The sequence below is a fragment of the Poecilia reticulata genome, chromosome 10 (genome assembly GCF_904066995.2).
Source record: "Poecilia reticulata chromosome 10, P_reticulata-male-v2, whole genome shotgun sequence".
Taxonomy (NCBI): Eukaryota; Metazoa; Chordata; class Actinopteri; order Cyprinodontiformes; family Poeciliidae; genus Poecilia; species Poecilia reticulata.
The window spans coordinates 26,509,222-26,526,270 of NC_088839.1; the positions used below are offsets into that span (position 1 = coordinate 26,509,222).

A 17,049-nucleotide genomic window follows, 5' to 3' on the forward strand; every position below is an offset into this window, starting at 1 on the left:
GTAGTGCTTATTAAAAGTATAATCCGAATGTATTCTTATTTTTGCATGATTAATTTTATTACAACTATTTATCTGAACATATTGTCAGAGCTGTAATAAAAGCATTTATATTTAATATATATTTCATAAAGCAACTTAAATATTAAAAATTGGGTAGAGAGACTGATTAGAATGTTAAATTCAACCAAAAGATCCGAGATTTTAATCCTCGTGCCTACATTACCCAGAATGCAGCGCTGCTACCAACCGTTGTGTGGAGATTTGGGTGTGTTATGCTAGTAGCTGCCATGGTAGCGGCTACTGTAGTCTCCATCCGCTAGCCTCCAAGAGGGATGAGGAGCCGGCTAAACAGCACTGGTAAGCAAACTTATTTAAACTACTGACATATTTTATCTGAGACTTTAAACCTGTAGTCTACGATCCCACCTACGGTTGAATCACTTGAGCCATTTTACCAGTTAACGTTTTCATTCCTGGAGCTAACCAGCCAGGTTCGTAAAGTCGGTGGAGTTCTCCTTTAAACTGTGATTTATTTCAGCACTACGTTATGTCGCCACAAGATGGCGCGCACTTCAAGAAGATGTTAACGAGACGACTTCATGTTGATAAAAATAAAAACCGTTCAGCCTTCCTAAAGCTAATTACCGCGGATGATGATGGGTAAAACATGGTATAGAATGTAAATTAGAGAGTTTAATATATTTTTTAAACTTACGTACGGCTGAGTCAGCGGATCTTTTCCACGATGGCGAGGCAGCGACGCTGAAGTTAGCTTCTGATTCGGCTTCACGGTAAAGGGCTATTTCACAAATTTAAAGGACTATGAAAAAGATCAACCTTGTTTTAAAAAGTAAATGCTTGACTTGTTAGACCTGAACTATATTTTATTAAGACATGCCTTTGAAAAAACTTTATTCTATTTTAAAATGGCCATCCATACATATTTGACCCTCACCACCTCTACACTCACGAAACATTCAATTTGGTGAAACTCCATCCGTCCGTCCGTCCGTCCATCCATCCATCCATTTTCTTTACACCCTTGTCCCTAAGGGGGGTCGGGAGGGTTGCTGGTGCCTATCTCCAGCTAACATTCCTGGCGAGATGGTGAAACTTCAATAAAATACAATAAAATTATACTTTGAATGTGTTTTCAGTGTGGATATGTACTAGGTATAGAATACATTTTGTTTGCTTTGACAGGGTGAAAAAAGTAGACCTTACACCCAGGGATGGTGGAAACATCTCTCTAAGCATATGTAATGTTATTTACCTTACTGTGTTTGTTCTAATGAAGTCAGATTGAAGTACAAACTTTACCTATTCCACTCTAACACCTTCTTATTTAGCTATTCAGAGTTGGACTTGCTGGTGTTCTTGAGATGTTTGTTCTGATGCACCAAGTCGGCTTGAGTACCTGAACTAATTCTGTTCTGCTGGAGAACAGAACCCGTAGTTTTATCAATTACAGTACCTGGAAACGGCAAAGCACTCCCACACCATTATAGCATCATCACCATGTTTGACTGTGTGTATGTTGCTTTTTTAAAATGCTGTGCTAGTTTTATTGAGGGTGTTACAGGACACAGACCTTCTAAAAAAGCTCCACTTCTGTCTCATCAGCCCACTGAATATTTTAAGTCTTGGTCATTAAGATGTTTGGCTAATGTGTCTTTTTCTCCATTGGTTGCATCTGAAACCTATCAATGACTTCTTGGACTTGTTAATGCAATGCTGACAAATGCCAATGACTTTGTTTCTCATTCTGTTTTTAAATGTGGCATTCAAGATCTTGTGAACTACATTTCACCAGTGTGGTCTGTGAATCTGCAGATTTTCAGGCATAGCTTTGGGAAATAAACTCTGCTTTAAAAAAAATTTATTTGTCAAGGTTGCTTTATGACAATAATTTGAAAACTGCAATTTTGTCTAATATATATATATATATATATATATATATATATATATATATATATATATGAATTCTATGTAAATGTTATAACAACAGAAGCACCGACATTCACGGTAACTATTGTGACGGACATTTACTTGTGTATAACTTGTGTATAACTTATAACTTGTTCTTTTTCAAAAGGTCATGTAACATTTGCAGTCCAGGTTAGAGCACTATGAGTGATTCAGATTTTTAACTGGAGCTCTTTAAAGACAACTGTGCTTTCAAATAAAAACACAACAGAGTGAAATAGCCCTGTACAAATCAGAGGCGAACTTCGGCATCGTGGCGAGGCATGTGTCCAACGGGAGGAGGGACGTGACATGGACCGGGGACCGATTTGCCCAAAACTTCTGGGAAAGTTAACATGAAGTAAACAGTCACATCTCTGCTTCAGGTAGTGAATCATACTGGTAAAGTCAGTTTGGCAAACTGGGAACCGCGAGTGGATTTTAAACTGGAGATGTAACTTTTATAAGAAAGGCTGTGTTTATTTTGTTATTTTATCTCAAAACCAAAACATCTTCTGTATAAATGACGTTTCAAGTCGCGCCCTCCATGGTGCATAAATATGGTAAGTACTTCTCCATCTCTCTAATTAGTGCTTCCTGTAAGTTTTAGTTACATTTTCAGGTTGGTGCCTTCGCATTGATGAACCCAAGCGACCGTTTTAGTTTTTGCCTCTCTAATCTCAGCTGAAATCTCTGGAGAAACCCGAATTACTTTTTCTGGTCCTTAGGGGTAAAAAAAAAAAAGGGGGGGGGTAAAAATCCCGGGGACTTCCACTTCCGGGCTGCGAATGATTTCTAACGGAGTTTTTTGTTTGTTTTGTTGTTGTCTCGATCATCGATCAGTGTTCAGGCTCAGGTATTGCAAGCAGATTTACCTTCGTGATGTGCATCATCTCTCTGCCCTCACCACCCACCGGGTTCAACAACACAAAGAGCTGCCTCCGTGAAATTTATTCAACTTATTTCTGTCAGTGACAAAAATATAAATGTTTCCCTTTCGGGGTTTCTTTCCCACAGCTTAAATGCAAGTTTATCGCATTATAGTACAATAAACAATATAACACACAAGTGACTGTAGAATACAGCTTAAGTATTTTCACTTTTTTTGACATTACAACCACAAATTTTATAATGTATGTAGTAGGTGAGGAGTCTGCAACCTTTTTACCTTCAATTCAACTCTTTTTGAACTGCAAATGTTACATGACCTTTTGAAAAAGAACAAGTTATAATTTTAGATAAATCTACTCAAAAGTGTGTAGAAACTAGTTAAATTTACTCAGGTGCATTTATTGGAGTGGCGTTTTGGGGGGAAAAAGATCTTGGAGGAGTATATTTACCACACTGTACTTTTTACTTCTACTTGGGTAATATTATTATGAAGTATCGCTTAGTGAATGAAGAACAAACATTTCAATCAAAAATGCACCAGACGGAGATACACACCTAAAGTTTATGGAAAAGTGTCTCTTCGGCCTATTTAAAAAAAATAATAATAATAATGTTTCAATTACAAAAAAAAGAAACAAATGCATTACTTTTTTATATAACTGTAGTCTTTTAAATACTAAAATTTGCACATGGTTTATTATTTTTGTCTGTCTGATTACATCATTTTTAAATATTAAATCATGTATTGTGATCAGACTGTACAAACTGGAATATTTTTAAATATAAAACAGCTTCCCAAATTATGAGCATCTCAATACATCATTGGGAAATGTAAACGACTTCAGCTCAACTCCACAACTACAGAAACATGGCTGTCCATCTAAGCCGTCAGATGGACAGATAATCAGAGCGTCATCTAAGAGGCTCCTGGTGTCTTTGGAGGAGCTGCATAGATCTAAGGCTTAGGTAGGATAATCTGTTAAGACAACTATTGGTAGAACACTCTACAAATCTAACACCTATGGAAGAAAGACAAAGAAAGAAAGCAAAAAGAAGTTATGTTTGCTACACGCCATGTAGAAGAAGGGGCTTTGATCAGATTCAAAACTGAACTTAATTGAAACACACCATCTATGGAGAAAAGCTAACACTACAAATAAGCTTATTCAAGCATTAGGACTCTCTATCCAGCCTGAGACCCAGTAAATATCCATAGCTGGATATTTGGGAAAACAAATACATTTTGATGTGCTTTTTCCTTTCATCCACATGGAAACTCAGTGTAGTATCCTTAAAAACATTACTTATAAAACCTCTGACCAAAACCAAGATTTGAGAAAACTCGTGTTTGTGTTTGTACGTGTAAACTGGAAAATAATCCCATGCATTAGTCTGTGACAAATAAGGCACTGTATCTAAATACTCACTTTGACACGATTGTGATAAATTGTGAACACTTCCTTGTAAAAGTGCTGTTAAGAAATGCACATGTTTTGTGACGCAGACACAGAGAGGGCTGTGGGGCTCCTCAGACAATACCAGGCCAACCTGACCAGCCCAGAGGAGCAGGCCTTGAAGACCAGTGTGGGCAAAGTGTCTGCCATCTTGGGCAGCCAGCTTTTCCAAGCTCTTCTCGGTAAGGAAAACAACACAAAGTAGTTTACTTTGACACTATTAAAGTCTTTCCAAACTTTACCCTATAGCTGAAATTACAGCTGTTTCTCAATATGGACTTTGTAAATGTGGACAGCTTATTTTAATTTGTGCAGCTGTCTGCAAACCGAAAAGGAGCGGACAGACAGGGTCACATTTTATTCATTTTTATGGGACGTTAACTGAGTCCACACATTTCCCAATTAAGCTTTATGAAAGAGGCCTTTCAGTGTCCCCCACAAAGGTTTGCTCTATACCAACCCCCAACTTTGTAGCATTCTTGGATTTTAACGAAACCCTATTAAAGCCAAAAACAGTCTATATATACACTAATTGGTATTAATCCAGGACATTCTGGCACATTTCTCACACCGAATTGACCATATATTCTCTTTTGTACCCTATGCTTTATGAAACTGAACTGACTTGAGTCGACCATTAAGTTTTTATAATTGCTGTTGTCATTGTTGGTAATGCTAATCATAAAGTGTTCTCATATAAAGAGCTGCTGTAACCACCTACACCTTCATGACTAGTTTGGTGTTTTGGAAAGAAAAAGAGCTTGAGGGCTCAGGGTGAACATAGCATTTTTTTTCTTTCTTTCTCTTTTTTTTTACAGGAGATAAAACACTTTGCTTCTTTTTAACCAATGGTTCAGTGGTCCCTCTAATTACCACAGCCATGTTATAATGATCCTCGCCCTCGGCTCTGCTATTGCTTCTGCTGACCCACTGCTGCTTCTTTGCTGGGGATCTGAGGGGGAGGGGTGTCATGACTCAGGCAGCAGTTAAAAGAAACACAGCACACTGTTGTTTCTGGTGATGGCATACGGAGGGGGATTTAAAGTATTGTTTCCTGTGTGAGATTGATGCAAACTCCAGGCATAAGGGCTTGAATTATTAGACTTTTTCCCTTCTTCTTTGACGTCAGGAGGTTGGAGTAGAAGCTAAGTTGTCGTTTACTGTGGTTTTAAGAGCATATGTCTGGATTATCTCAACGCTTGATTGTGCAGCTCAAGTATAACACTAACACAGACCAAGGAGCAGAGAACTGGTGTATCGCCTTTAATAAATTGCATGGAATTTAATAAATTGCAGCGATGGATTGTCCTCATCGCTGTGTATATTTGAGAATTATCTTGAGAGCTTTGGGTATTTAGCCTGTGGGAGGTGATCTTCCTCATCACAGAAGAAGACAAAGAGCCACAGTAGGAGATGAGTAATAGAAACCAGAATAATCAAGTGTTGTTTGTACCTGGTGGGGATGCTGGTAAATCAGAGATGTTACATGTGATGCTCTGATTGCTAGTTGCCTCAATGTATTATAAGGAAAATATTTATTTCCTTAGTCTTTAAATCTCTTCAACCACTTTGACATCTTTCATTTTACAGAAACTATAATCTCATACATTTGGCCCTGGAAAACATCACTTTTTAAATCTTTCATACTTTGCTAAAAAACATTCGATCCTGAGTAGAAAGGTGCCGGTCAACATCGGACCCCAGTGCTAGCATCTGGCCCACTGTGCAGCCCTGTCCAGTCTTGTAATAGTACTTTCCTCAGGCCTCAGTTTCACCAATGAAATGTTAATGTGAATTTCATGAGCCTGAAAATTTTTGTAATTTTGGTCGAGCTCATTGACACACAGTGGCGTATTTATAGAAATGAGGTAGACTCAACGAGGATTAGCTTTTCCAAATCAGGATTCCAAACATTCCTCACAAAGAATCTTCAATCAAGGCCGAGCCTGAGGCAGACAGGAAAATAAATTGCTCTTGGCTGCCATGCCAAACCTCCTCCACAGCTCTCCAGCTCAACCAAGCAGCGTGCAAGGGAGGGAACAGAAGAGTAAAGAGAGGCCTGTGGTCGTTTTGTTTCAGGTGCAGGGCTGGAGAGGCTTTATCCCTCGTTCAACATGTGGTTCTCATGGAGAAAGGGCGGCTTGCAGGTGCAGCCGTTTCACAGCTCTATAATCAGAACACGGCGCAATATAAACATTAGTCATTCTTTTATCCGGTCCTGGTGTGTTTACCTTCACATGCTCAGGGCCATGCGAACTGGTTTCAGTTACAGCATTTTTGCGTTTGTCACTGTGCCGGTGGCTTAAAAGCGAAGCCGTCTAAGCTGAGCAAGAAAATAATTAACTCCAGTTTCGGATTGATGTGTCAACACGACGGTAAGGTAAATACATCTCTTAGCTCCATTGTGGGTGTGTAGAGGTGTTGCATCCAACGTGGGCGAGTCAGGTATTGGCCACTTGATTGGATGTCTGCATGGTTGCACTGTCACAAACAAAGCTTGCCTTAACTGTGCATCCGTCCTATTGTTCCAACACAAGCACATGGTGCAGAGCACCGGGGTGGTGGGAGTTGAGACTGACACACGTTACATTACAGAGGACCCTGAATGCCTGAGGAATGTTTTACTGAGGCTGTGAGAAGGGGGTGAATTGTTTGCCCTGCTTTGAAATTGTGACCTAGTTTTCCATCAGTGTCGTGTGGGTTGCTCGTCATCATGTAAAGATCCAGGGGCACATTTGTGTCTGTGTGTGTGATTCAGCCTGGCAGGACGTGCAGAGATGAATCAATCTAAGTCAAAAGGTACATATGACAAAAAGGTCTGTGGCTCCCCGAAACTGCATTGACACGTTAGTCGAAGGTGCAGTTGTGTCAAAAAGACTCCAACCAGGATAATGCAAACTTTTTTTCCCATCTAAATATAGATCTAGAATAAGTTCAGTCAGAGTGGCTTCTGCCTTAAATTGTGTGTTTTGTCTGCTGGCCAGGAATTTATGTGGTCTCCAGACGTAGAGCATTGCTGAGACTGTTTTAGAAGGCCACAAGATGTGCAAACAGAAAAGCTGTCTGTACTTTATGTGACTGAGAATTAGAACGCTGACATCTGAAGGAGATGTGATCGAGCACCTTCAGAAGAGCTTGTTACCTTTTACAGGAACAGAAAAAGTAATTAGAAGTGTTAACTGGAAACCGAGGTGCCCAAGATGCAGTCAGAGAGCAAATCCTGCAAGACTTCTCAGATGCAGGTTTTTTTTTTATCACTTAAAGTAGAAATAGCACTTATGTTATTAAAAGAACAGGCCATATGAATAAATGTAATGATAACACACTAAAAATAAGGAGAATGCTTTTTTTTAAAGATGAAAGGTAACACGTTTTTCTTGATTACATCCTAAAAAAGAGCACTGAAAAAGTAAGTATATATACAAAAGGCATTGTTTACAACAGCAAGTAGTTTGCAGAGACATATTTGTTCACATTTTAAGGTGTTTGGCGGGTATCCTGGAGAAATTGCCTCCACTTTTACATATTTAGTCTGTGTCAAGCGCTTTGGTGTTCCAGACCGATTTAATGCCGATAAGGGCTTTGTGGAGGCTGCACCATCTGTTGCAGAACTTCCTTGTTGACTGGAGACGATTATTACCATCTTTGAAAGTATTTAACTGTGGAAAACCTTTAAACCACCTCTAATGTGTTTCAGCTTTGCTTCCAACAAGCCAAACTTTCTGGTAATCTTTGGTAAATATTCTCTTGGCTTTCCGAAGTCTTCGAAAAATATTTGCTTCATGGCTGCTTTTTCACCAGTTTTCTGGTTAAGTTTTGTTTCTGACAAGGACAGCACATTGTACTAGTTGTCTTTTAAAAAATGAGGAATGTGGAGGAGTAGAGTACAGTCAAAAAGTGTCAGTCCAAGAAAACTATTTACAGCAGATGAACAATATGAGAAAGTCATGGTTTGTAGTGGATAACAAAGCTGCAAAGTCAAGACAGAACTCCGAACACTCGACGCACGTCTTTATTTAGCCTTGAAAAATACATGTCAAATTAAGCTTTTTGTTTCTTGGGTATCGCCAAAGTTTATATTTAACAAAGATGTTGAAGTCGGGGTTTGACCACTGGATCAATCCCTACCACCTTTCCGCTACAATAAGAGATTCATACACATCTTTATATTGTTTTGATGGTTGTCTTTACTGTCTGATCAGTTAAACTTAAATGCTTCTATAACTAGACTTTTCACATTCAGTTCCTCACTTTAAATATCCAAAGTTTGTTTCCACATTTAGTGAAATTCTTGGTTAGAGGTTAAATAAATACCAACCGACATAACAAAACATTAGCATGGAACAAAATCTGAACTATTCAGCTTAGGTATGTGTGTGTTTGCATGTACATGAGAGTTTGTCTAAGTGAGGCTGCTCTTTAGTCAGCTGGTCAACAAATTGCTCTTCCCACACATGGCTTCACTCCTCCACATTCAGACACAGAGATGAGTCAAATGCTCCATTCTTACACTTTTGTTCCCACATTGTCTTGTTGGGACATTCTGGCTCATGTCTCTGTCTCAAGCACACACACAGAAGCCAAAATTTTATAGTTTTTATAATAAAAATGACATAACTTTGATTTTGGAAAACGACAAGATCTTCTTTTCAAAGGAATTTTGAAACCCGACTCGACCTTTCAGTGAACCTGTTTTTTTGAAAGCTGATGAACTCTCCTGTCATTTCCTTATGTCAACGTTGCAGTTGCTAGTCCTGTGTTTGGCATCAGCAAAAATGTCACAGTACATTCTCATCAAATGCTTGCCACTCAGAAGGAACCTGAAAGGAGAAAGTGTGGCACGGTTAAGAAACACTCTAAAAATGCATGGAATAAACATAATGCTGACTTTTAGCTAAAAATATGTCCTAATCAACATTTCCTCTTTTAATTTTTTTTTCAAATAGGAGATATTCTGCAGATTTTTGGCAATTTTTCATTAGTAGCTAATTAGGTATGTTAGTTATTTTCACCTGTTACAGTTTTGTGCATCTGCCTTTTATTACTTAGGCATAGGAAGACATTAAGGATTAAAAACGTCCCTGCATTTCCTACCTACACATTTGACACTATGGGATACATGTAGCATTTGATCAGCATATAAGCCAAACTGCTACTGTCTACATACCATTAATGTTGCACATGAGCACCATTGCTATTGAGTCGGCACAACTGCAACTCAACCCCATAAAAACCTCACCTAATCACAGTACAAGATCCAAATGCTCCACTCAGCTCTGCATTCTTAACGCTTGAAAATTAAATTGAAATGGATGCAATTATCAGGCCTCTAAAGGGCACTTAAATAACTAATTTCATTACCCTGCAATCAGTTTATCCATAAATATAAAACACTGGCAAAAGCAAAATATGATGCCCCACTGTCTTGTTGAACCCCAGACAAAGCGATGATCTTAAAAACAAGAAAAGGATAATTGCCCTTTTCTTGTTTGGTTTGATGGTTCTAGAGTCTGGTGTGCTCTCTCCAGGAGACAAAATCTCTCAACTCTGTAACAATTTTATATAAACTTCAGCAGTTTCCAACTTTGTCTGCCTGTCGAAGACTGATCAGTAGCAGTTTTGTTTTTCTTCAAACACAATTTTCCAGATCTTTCACCTTTATTTCTGAGGTAGTAAAATTGCTTCATAGCATTGAAAGTCTTGGATTAATTTTGCTCCGACTCTGTCTTGCGGTTTTCCAGGGCGTTTACTGAGCCTTAATCCTAAGACTGCCGTTTATACCGGCAAGTTTCAATCCTAAAAACTTGGAATAAAGTCCCTTCAGCTGTTGTTGCTATTAGCCCTATCATGTAGATTTACTGTCCTATCTTGACTTTTTGAATATTAAAGGTCTAATATCCAAGAACAGAATCTTTCAGTGTTTGGTTACACTTGTTTTTGACATCATTTAAATTTATTTGGCACACTCAAACCAGACTTATTATTTATGTTCTCCGTTTTATGGAGTCTCTTGATACACAGTCCACTTTGGCTCATGACTCCACTGCACAATTGTATTTTAAGTTTTTTTTAAAACTTGGTTTTGCTCAACAATTACCAACCCTAAATTAAAGAAAAGGTGAGAATATGGGTCATTTTTTCTTTTGGCCCATAAATCCTTTATATTTTCTCCTCTGAAATATTGAAAATCCATCCATCCATCCATCCATCCATCCATCCATCCATCCATCCATCCATCCATCCATCCATCCATCCATCCATCCATCCATCCATCCATCCATCCATCCTATTAATTAATTGCTTTTACTCACTAATCGCGTTAAAATGAAGTTAACCTTGTGTTGACCTGTAGCTGCTTTTGGGACTTTCTTAGAAAGATAAATAAAAAGGAGAATTGGAGTTACACCAATACATCATGCACCTTGAGTAGTGTTATTCACAGGCTACAAGCGTAACATTTTGAGTGTTTTTGCTGTTGTAGAGGCTTGCCTGCATGCCTCTACATAAGCAACACTGTACCATATGAGAATGAACCATAAAGTTACACTCTCGCTCTCTCCTCTATAATGGAAAAAGCAATAATAAATCATGGATGTCTGGAATCAGAAAGAACATGTAATGTGTGTAGAATAATAAACAGAGAACATTCACTAAGATTTTTTTTTGTAACTGATTGTGTTGGCTCTTACTGACCTTCTAGTGAATAAAATATACAGAATAAGTCCTCTAAGACACATCAACGCATGGTAATAGAGACAATCTTTACTAATACTCTGGTGTCAGCAGGGGTCATGATCTTGTTTTTATGTAGAGCTATAAGATGTTATGTGATTCTCTCAGACACTGATTGATACTCTGCGCCGGAGTCACATAGTTCATCAAATGAATCTATGGCGTATGTTTGGAAATGTAAAGACATAACTTCCATGTAAACAATTAAATCCCAATCTTCCAATTTTACCCAATGAAAACTGTGAGCTTCCTGAAATTTATCAGCAGAAACAAAATATAACTGAGAAGTGATTATGTTTGTTCTTGCCCAAGTAAAGAGAGAAAAAAAAGTCATTATTGTTTTACTTCTTTTCCCCCACAGATATTCAAGAGTGTTACGAGGTGACCTTGCAGTTGAATGCAGAACAAACTGTTGTAAAGGAAGAGAGCGGGCAGGATGTGTGGGAGGTAATTTCACTGCTTCACATTTTATTGTAGATCAGAGAAAATGTGCTTTATGTTTACATTGAATGAGATGCCGCTTGTGTTGTGTATGAGTTGCTTTTACTTGGCAGCTGAAACAAGATGTCATTACCTGCGTTCCTAAGATTTCTACGTTTTACCCTGAGTCATGGGAGCTTTGACTTCATGTGGATGACGAAAGGCACACATAATTATTTAAACCACAGGAAACTATTCCTGACATCAAGGACATTTTTGGGAGTGGCGGAGGGAGAACGGGTTGGTGTAAACACTTCTTAATGAACTTTTAAACTGTTGTCATGTTTGCACTGGACAGCTATTATTTTTACACAGACTCCCACAATTGTTTACATACTAAAAGATGCTCCAGTATAATATTTTTCCAGCTAAAGTGACTTTCTAATGTACAGTTGAAACCAGAAGTTTACAAATGTTGAATAAAAAGGCACCTACACCATTTGTTTTACTGTCTAAACTTAAATCAGACCAAACGTCTTGTAAGGATTTGGTTGTTTCTGTGTGTTTATTTAGATTTCTGTGTCTGTGGATTCTCTGTGTTGTCCCGTCTTCCCCTTGATTAGTTACACCTGTTTCTTGTTTCCCCTGATTGTCTCCCTGTGTATGTAAACCCACCTGTGTGCCTTGGTGGGTCCTTGTCTGGTCGTCTCGTCTTGGTGTCTTGTCTTCCATCAAGTCTCTTGTCAGTATGGTTTTTTTTGATTAGTAACCAGTTGCTACCAGTTTTGAGCCTCCGTTCATTCTGTGCTGCCTGGACTTTTGGACTTCATCAAGTGATGATTTAGTGATACTATTCATCATTAAATCATCATTTCAACCTGGGTCCAAGTGTCTTCCTCACCATCTACCGCAAATCATGACACTTCTCTTGTCTTGGGTCAGTTAGAATAACCAAAAGTATTTTTATTTGCTAAACACCACAATGAGAAAACAAGTCTGTTAGAGATGTATTTAATGGTGTCTTCAACATCTCATTAAACAAAGAAATGATAATGTCACGACTTTGGAAACTTCTGGTAGGTTAACTGACCCAGTTTAGCTTCAGATTTATTTTAAAGGCACAAATTGAACACCCTCTCTGGGTTTCATAGTGTGATTCTTTATTTTGATTTTTAGCAGCTGCTTTCTTTGACTGCGGTTAGTCAGATGTTTTTAAAGCTTGAAATTTTGAATGACTTCGCCTCTTAAACCAATTTATAAAACCTACTTATTTTCTGTAACAAATCCCCCCGCCCCTTTTTGAGAATTTTGTTTTGCTTTTTTCAAGCCTTAAGATATTCCTCAGTGTTTTGCAGTTGTTTGGGAATTACTGGATTAGTTAAGCATGAACTGCTGCTACTTGGTTAATTCAAGCTCCACGTGTTCAGAGTATGTCCGTTCCCAGTTTGAACATCTAAACCCTAAATTATGACCACATTCTGAACGTTATTCAGCTCCTCTCAGTACCCCTGTGATCCACCCTCTTGACTTTCTAATTCGGTGCTGTGTGGCTCCTGGTCTGTCCTCCTTTGGTACCAGCTGGCTGTGGGGCGCAGGCACAATCCTGAACTGGTTGGAAGGATGAAGTGGTCCTGTTGGGAAGTTTAAAAGGGGAAAAAGCAAGCTCCTTCATGTATATCCGCTGAAGTGCTCATCTGTATTCAAACCCTGCTGTCACATGAGTGGAGGATGGGAGGGAAACTAAATGAGTCTGCAAATTCAATGATTTGGTGCAGAGCAGCAGGTGAGAGGAGGAGGAGGAGGAGGAATGCCCTTCTTTGCATGAAGAATGGAAAACCTGTTACAGCACACTCTTTTAGAAGCCTTTCAAGTATTTTATTTTACACATAAAAAAAACTTGGTGAGCTCAGTTCAAGTACACCTGCGGTCGTTTATATTTATCTCTGAATATCAGACCCTTAGCTGCTTTTATTAGCCAGAGCAGGAAGCTGGGAGGGGCATTTTCTGCTTTCAGTTGACCTGCCTGTCACCTCTGCCACGAGGAAACAAAGCTGTCAAAGCTAAACGCGCTCATGTCTGACATGTCACAAGCTCTGTTTTAAATTTGAAGAAATTGTTGAGAAAAGGCTGCAAACATGACATAAATTTACAGAAGTTTTTATTTCCTGTTTGTTCGTTTTAAGCACTGCAGCCTGCATGCTCATGGCTGAGGGCTGTTTCTATATAAACACTTGTCTTTGTGACGAGTGGATGTTGTTTCACTCGGGTGCTATAGAGGGATTTATATACAGAGCTTTTTTTATTAGTAATTCCATTTGCTAGTAGTGATGAGTTGCTCTAAAGGCTGCCCTCTGGTGTCACTGACTGGACTCTGGTCTAAATTGCAGCATTGGTGGTCATACATTTCAGGTACATAAGACTCTTAACTATGCAAGCTTCATTGGTCACCATGAAGCCTACTATGCTGTGTTCCATTTGTTTTGGGAGTTTGTTTGGCTGTAAGTCTGCTGCTGTACCGAGTTGGCTAACGTGAATTTGTCATAAAAGACGAGATCAAACAGTTCACACCTGAGCCCCACCAGCAGGTGAAAATAATGTCAGGATTATATAACAGGCAAGTCGTCTTTTTTTTACTTACCAGGAGGTGCACGCATGCTAATTAGTGTTTTAATAAAGTATTTGTATTAATGTTATGTTGTCCTTTTCAGTGCATTCAGGTTAGATGTTGCATGTAATATAGAAGTTATTTATTGCAATAACTTCTAGGACAAATTATAGTTCAGCATAATTTATCTAGTCATGGTATTAATAAATGTTTAAAAGCAAATTTATAATGTCAAATGTTTTACGAACTCATGACAAATTACTTTTTCAGCTAAATATATTTTGAATAAATTAAACTTTTATTCTATGTTCACACTGTAATCAAACTCCAGTGAAGTTTGTGGCAGCATTGTGGGAGCTGTTTTTCAAACCGTCTTAAAAAAGATAAAGGAAAAGACGTTTGAGCAATTTTTCACCAATTTCATCTTTCTTTAGTCATTTTCTTAGTGACAAATTGTGAAAGTGAAGGCAAGTTAAAAGCAAATGTCTGTTTATTCTTTTAGCATTTTCTATTGAATTGTGAAATAATTACAGCTGAAACCAAATGTTTATACACATCAGAAATAGACACATAACCTTCTTTCCTTACTGTTAGACTTTAAATCATAATTAAACTTTTAAAATGTACATAAATAGAAATAACATGAAAAGTTAACTGAGAAACAAAGGTGATTTGTCTTTTTCTAGAGTGTATATATCTGGTTTCATCTAGTCACTAAGCTGTTTAGCTAAAGAGATTGTTTTGAAATTGGCAAGAATAGCTTACACAAACTATTTCTATTGAAGAAATATTAAGAATACTGTACTTTCATCCTAAGAAAAAATTATTGAAAAATAAAAACAATTGTTATTGTTGCCCTACAAATCTATCTTCTTTTCTATGCCTGCTTCATCATGCTTGTAATGGTGGGGAACAGGAGGGATTCCTGTCATGCAGAATTGCAGAAAGATCTTTAAATCTATTTTATGAAATATAAAACCAAACTTCTGTGCTTGCTGCAGGACCAGGAGGATGAAGGCGTGTCTCGGGTTCGAGTGACCAGCAGGAGCAGTCCCCTCAAAGTGGAGCGAGTCTCTGGTGTTGTGGCGCGCTCCCTCGTCGAGATGCCAAAGGTCAGTGGAGAAATGACAGAAATACTCGCAATAAACCTGTTAAACACAAATGCATACATCTTTTAATATTATTCTATTAAGGCATCACAGAAAGCATCTTGAACTATTTGTCTGCAAGCCATCAAAATACAACCTAAGTGTCTTTCCTAAAATGCATCTGTTTGAAAGTGGCTCAATAAGTTATTAAATCAGGAGACAAAATACATATGTATGCTAGCGTTATCAGATTTTTACAACACATTGAAGGTTACGGCGATGTGTTACAATAAAAACGTTCAAGAGATACAAACATTTTTGCAAGACCCTGCATGTATTTAAAAAATTTAAAATAACCAATAGATGTCACCTGAAAGGGATTCTTTTGTTCAGAACGTCAATATTCAATAAATGTTTCGAATCAGGATTTCAAGTGTCAGACTTTTTGCAGTGTCGGTTAGTTGCTTAACTAAAGGATCTCGGTTCTTCAGCTGCTGCTTTTGACCTCGTATGAACCAACTTTTTGCCAGATAAACAAGATGTTTGGCAGTTTCTTCAGATGCTGGCCAATATGCTTCTCACATGAGCAATCGGATCGGTCCTTGTCTTTCGTGATGCGTCTCAGTAGCCTGCCATTTTCCTCAGTGCTTTTACAGGCCCTTGTGTTCACATGCGTTCCCCATTGCAACACGGCCAGTGGCACATGGCAGCACAGTGGCCGCAGGCGCTTTGCTCCTCAGCTGCGCCCAGATCTAGTGCAATGAGTGGGTGGTGGAGGTGGGGGTGTAAGCATGAGGATCAGGGGAGTTGAAGGGGGTTAAAAAACAAAAAAAAACAAACGGGAGGGGTGCAGGCGGTAAGCACATGGGTTCAGTGTGCATGGATGATAATGGCTGCATAAGAATCCAGTGACGGCACAGGTTGTATGCATGTTTGATCCTCCCACTGTCACGTTGGGGGAGGGAGGTGAGGCGCAGGGAACGGCAGAGAGCGAGAGGAAGAGAGGAGAGGCGGTGGTGGGGGGCGTAGAGAGAAAGATGTGGAGGGGGAGGCTGGAGAGTGATAGCAAGGCGGCTGAGAGGCGAGGGCCGGTGCAGTGCGGAGCTGGAACGGACACCCAGAGCTCAGCCTCCCCTCCTATCCCCCCAGTTACCATGGAAACCACATTCCTCCCCCGCCTGCATCCCTACAGACTGCTCTGCCGCTCTATCTCTCTCCTCGCTTCTCTGTTTTTCATGCTGTCTTTTTCATTCCTCTTTTAATTCGTGTCTGTTTTTTTTCTCTTTTTTATTCCTCTCTCTTTCTTTCTTCTCCTTCTCCGGCGCGTGCGGTTCTGCACATTTTGCGTCGATGCACACTCAGCAAGCACACTGATTTCAGGTGCGTTGCACTCTTCTGTGGCGGGGTGAATAGGCAATTACAGTTTATTTAGCATTCCGCTGCACTCACAGATGCATAAGCACTTTGTTGTATTCTCTGCATCTCTCTATTTTTACTTCCCCTTCTGTTCAGCACCATGCTTCAGTAAAGCCCCCTGTAGTCATTGCATTTCTGCCCACACACAGGGCACCTTAGCTTCATCTTTCCTCTTCCATGGCATCTGTCGTGGACCTGCAGCAGCTTCATCATATTTTTCCAAATACGCTCACCTTCCTGTCAGTTTTTAGCTGGTCTTTTAACCACCTACTTGTGTCCCTTTTCATAGCTTTTCTGCTTCTTCATTCCCTTTATGCTTGCACAAAATCCACCATTTCTCAGTGGTGCAGCTCTGATAAAATCTCCCTCATTAACCATCAATTTTAGCTCCCCACAGCGGGTATATTTCCCTTTCTCATTATTCTATCAATTGGTGGTGCTGGATTTAGTTTGTATAGCCGAGCAGCTGCTTTTTCTT

The 17,049-nt window shown here is 39.1% G+C and overlaps 1 protein-coding gene across 4 annotated transcripts in view; it reads left to right on the top strand.

The window, feature by feature from the left end:
* The first annotated feature begins 248 nt into the window (after positions 1-248).
* The window catches only part of dlg3 (discs, large homolog 3 (Drosophila)), a 110,773-nt gene continuing 93,972 nt past the window's right edge, over positions 249-17,049 (top strand). The window contains exons 1-4 of one of the 4 annotated variants that reach the window (XM_008420772.3): positions 249-357; positions 4,361-4,492; positions 11,404-11,489; positions 15,069-15,179. In XM_008420772.3, the coding sequence (XP_008418994.2) occupies positions 333-357; positions 4,361-4,492; positions 11,404-11,489; positions 15,069-15,179 (354 nt within the window). In that variant the 5' untranslated portion in view covers positions 249-332. Of the gene's footprint in view, positions 358-2,327; positions 2,529-4,360; positions 4,493-11,403; positions 11,490-12,132; positions 12,205-12,267; positions 12,400-15,068; positions 15,180-17,049 lie in introns of those variants that run through there. The other 3 variants (XM_008420771.3, XM_081611787.1, XM_008420778.3) reach the window with 3 other exon arrangements.